The following is a 3,601-nucleotide window of genomic DNA, read 5'->3' on the forward strand; positions in this document are numbered from 1 at the left end:
TCTCCGGTGACGAAGGCTGATCTGGATGGCCACTACTGCGCCTGCGCCTCGGAGCTGAAGCAACCAGCGAATGTGCCACAGTAGGAGATTAAAAAAATTTCATAAAATAAACAACACATCAACTATTAATTTAATAGTTCATTATTTTATTTGTCAATCCTCGTGACGAGTTGACTAATCGTGGCAGCCCTAGCTACCATTTCAGCCTTGAACCAGAGCCGCACATAAAAACATGTTAACATGTTAAGTGGGCGACGGTGGCACAGGAGTTAAGTGCTCGCCCCGTAATCGGAAGGTTGCAGGTTCGAGCCCCGCTCAGTCTGTCGCTGTCGTTGTGTCCTTGGGCAAGACACTTAACCCACGCTGCCTGCTGGTGGTGGTCGGAGCCTCGCCTCTGTCAGTGCGCCCCAGGGCAGCTGTGGCTACATCGTAGCTCATCCCCACCAGAGTGTGAATGTGTGTGTGAATGGGTGAATGACTGATTGTGTTGTTAAGCGCCTTGGGGGGTTCCAGGACTCTAGAAGGCGCTATATCAAATACAGGCCATTTACCATGTTCCTCACTTGAACACCGACTAGAAACTTCTGCTACGTGACCCACACATGCAAGCCTTAAGTCTACGGCCCAACAACAATTCAGCTAGTCTCTGTCCTGCAGTAGTTTGTGGCTTAAGGCGGTATTTACTTATTTAAGAACCTAGACAGTTTAGTACTCAAAGAATCTCCTACCATACATTTCAGACCTTCTTTCACTGTCTGGACCGCATTCTCTGCCAATCCATTTGAGGACGGATGAAAAGGAGTGGTGCAAATGTGTTTGATGTAAGTTTGGTCCATGAACATCGTAACCCTCTCAGGCTCAAAATAAGTTTTGATAAAAGGACAAGTCCTTCAGGGGTACTTCTGAGATAAAAATGCTCGTGAAATATGTGTGTGGAGCAACCAGGTAGGTAGGTTTTAACGTTACAAATCTGCAATGCCTGCCTTCTAGAGCAGTGGTCCCCAACCTTTTTTGCACCAGGGACCAGTTTCGCATCAGGCAATATTTTCACGGACCGGTCTTTAACATGTAGCAGATAAATACAATTTAATATCATATGACCAGCTTAAACACTGTGGTGTTTTTTAAATGCAACAATAAATGTGAATCCAACATCATCAGCATGAACACACACTACCATCTACTTAATGGTTATGTTGGTTAAGTTTTAACCAGTTAAGTTACGTTAAGTCTTAACCAACATTGCATTTCCACTCTCCCTAATGGCCTTGGTTTACATGGCAATTTAAAAACATGCTTTCAAGGTAAGATTCTCCAAAAACAATTATAAAGTGAATGAAAAATACAACTCACCAAGGCTGCATCAATGGGAGCCTTGAGCTTGTTTCTGTGTGACAAGACGGTCCCATCTAGGAGTAATGGGAGATAATGAAACCCGAAGTGTGTTGCTTATGTCCAGTTTATTCCGTAATTTGGTTTTAGTTGCGGTCATTGCAGAAAACCCTGTTTCACACAGGTAGGATGTTGGAAATGGTAACAGGGTTTTCAATGCTGTTGTGGCGATTTCGGGGTATTCCGCCATGACTTTAATCCAAAAAACTGGCAGAGCCGTCGTCTCAAACATTCTTTTCAGTTCGCCATCATTTGTGATCTCCAGCAGTTGATCTTCTTCTTGCACAGAGAGGCTTGATTCATCTGGTTTGTTGACAAATGGGTCACGAACCCATTCCTTGGTCATGCGTGGGTCTTTTGTGGTTGGAAAGTAGTGATCAAACTCTTTTAAAAGCACAGACAGGTGATCCGGCATCAGCTGGGAGCATGACGGCTCTGGCTCCGTCTCTTCCAACTGTCCGGATAATGTTGGAAACATGTCAAATATCCCCCTGTTCACGCGCCGTCCCCACCGATCCAGTTTTGCTTTAAATGCAGCTACTTTATCTGCCAACTTGAAGACAGTTGTCATTTTCCCTTGAAGTGACAGATTTAGTTCATTGAGAGCGCTGAATATGTCGCATAAGTAAGCAAGTTTTGCAACCCATTGCTCATCACTGAAATGCGCCGCCAGCCGTGACTTTTTTTCTGAGAGAAATCTCTGCAGCGGCTCTTGTAATTCAAACACTCTGGTCAGCGATCTCCCTCGCGATAACCATCTTATTTCTGTGTATAAAAGAAGGCGTCTGTGCTCTGCGTCCATCTCCTCACAAAGCTGCTTGAACAGGCACGAGTTAAGGGCATGTGCTTTGATGTGGTTAATAACTAACAACATCATTCAATACACAGCTAAGTTCTGGTGGCATTTTTCGGCTAGCCAACATTTCCCTGTGAATGATACAATGCATAAACTCGCATTCAGGGGCAACTTCTTTAATCCGAGCAGTTAAACCAGACAGCCGTCCGGTCATGGCGGCAGCTCCGTCTGTGCAAATGCCGACACAATAGGACCATTTCAGTTTTCCTTATACATAATCATCCAGGGACTTGAATAGTTCTTCACCTGTGGTTTTTGTCAGCAACGATAGTGCACATAACATGTCCTCATGCCGGTCCTCCTGATACAGATATCGAACATAAACAAGAAGAATTGCTTTGTTTTCAATATCTGTAAATTCATCTACCTGGAGTGCATACCACGGTGATGTATTACTCCTCTCCAGCAGTTGTGAATTAATGTCATCTGCTATTTCCTCAATGCATCGAGTGATGGTGCTGGCTGAAAGAGGCACCTGTGCCATTTTTTTTACGGCAGCTTCTCCAAGAAGTTCACGACAAATGTCTTTAGTGGCGGGGAGGATCAAATCTTCACCAATAGTGAAAGACTTTTTAGCCTTAGCAATTCGGTTAGCCACCAAGTATGATGCTTTTAATGCACTTACGTTTGTTGATGTGGTGGCTCTCAGTAATTTCTCCTGCCCTTCTTGCTCTTGTTTCTTTCTTTCAAAATACTCCCAAGGCTTGCCTTTTAATGCTGGGTGTTTGGTCTCCAAGTGGGGAAGCAGTTATGAAGGCTTCATTGCCTCATTAGAGAGCTGTTTGCCACATATAACGCAGAGCGGGCTTGGAGCCTGGCAATCACCTGCCGCGATGAATCCATATTTCAAGTAGGACTCCTGGTATTGTCTGTTAAATACAGCTTTCATCTTTTTGGGAGTCGTAGTCTCCTCTTCTTTTGTCTCTTCACTGGGCCTTTTCCCCTTCACAAAGAAACTTTCAAGAGATGCTTGTTTTTTACTCATTTTGCTAGCATAAGGGTGCGTTGTGTTTTGAGCGGTACCGTACAACCTGACCCAGGCAAGCTTCTACGCATGCGTCAAGAGTGAGAGGAAAGCGGGTGTAATGAAGTGCATCCGGTCATTTTTCAAAATAAAATTCACTGTGTAAGTTTTTTTTTTTCCGTGCGAAAACACTGTGCAGCCCGGTATCAAATGACCCAAGGACCGGTACCGGTCCGTGGCCCGGGGGTTGGGGACCTCTGTTCTAGAGGGTTAAACAGTTTGCTCGTGAAGGTGGAACCAGTATCTGGTACCAACACATCCGGCAACACATGGACAGCTAAACTCTGTCTCAGCTTACCTAGTGTAGAACGAGCTATGATGTTTCTCAT

General features: G+C 44.7%; 1 protein-coding gene across 1 annotated transcript; it reads right to left on the reverse strand.

Moving 5' to 3' along the window:
* Positions 1 to 1,363: 1,363 nt before the first annotated feature.
* LOC139062437 (SCAN domain-containing protein 3-like) lies at positions 1,364 to 3,601 on the reverse strand. The gene is made up of 5 exons (XM_070543289.1): positions 3,428 to 3,601; positions 3,045 to 3,296; positions 2,495 to 2,978; positions 2,277 to 2,416; positions 1,364 to 2,206 (listed from the first exon to the last, which is right to left on the reverse strand). Exons 1-5 carry the CDS (start codon positions 3,599 to 3,601, stop codon positions 1,364 to 1,366), a joined length of 1,893 nt encoding a protein of 630 aa, XP_070399390.1.

The sequence above is a fragment of the Nothobranchius furzeri genome, chromosome 13 (assembly GCF_043380555.1).
Source record: "Nothobranchius furzeri strain GRZ-AD chromosome 13, NfurGRZ-RIMD1, whole genome shotgun sequence".
Classification (NCBI taxonomy): Eukaryota; Metazoa; Chordata; class Actinopteri; order Cyprinodontiformes; family Nothobranchiidae; genus Nothobranchius; species Nothobranchius furzeri.

Excerpts from the sequence above, each read along its gene's own strand:
- LOC139062437 (XM_070543289.1), bottom strand. The coding sequence starts at position 3,601 with ATGAGAAACATCATAGCTCGTTCTACACTAGGTAAGCTGAGACAGAGT. Across the intron at positions 2,979-3,044 it reads AGGCTCCAAGCCCGCTCTGC|ACCAAACACCCAGCATTAAA; the intron begins GTTATATGTGGC and ends CCCCACTTGGAG. Across the intron at positions 2,207-2,276 it reads TGCCACCAGAACTTAGCTGT|CTTTGTGAGGAGATGGACGC; the intron begins GTATTGAATGAT and ends CTGTTCAAGCAG.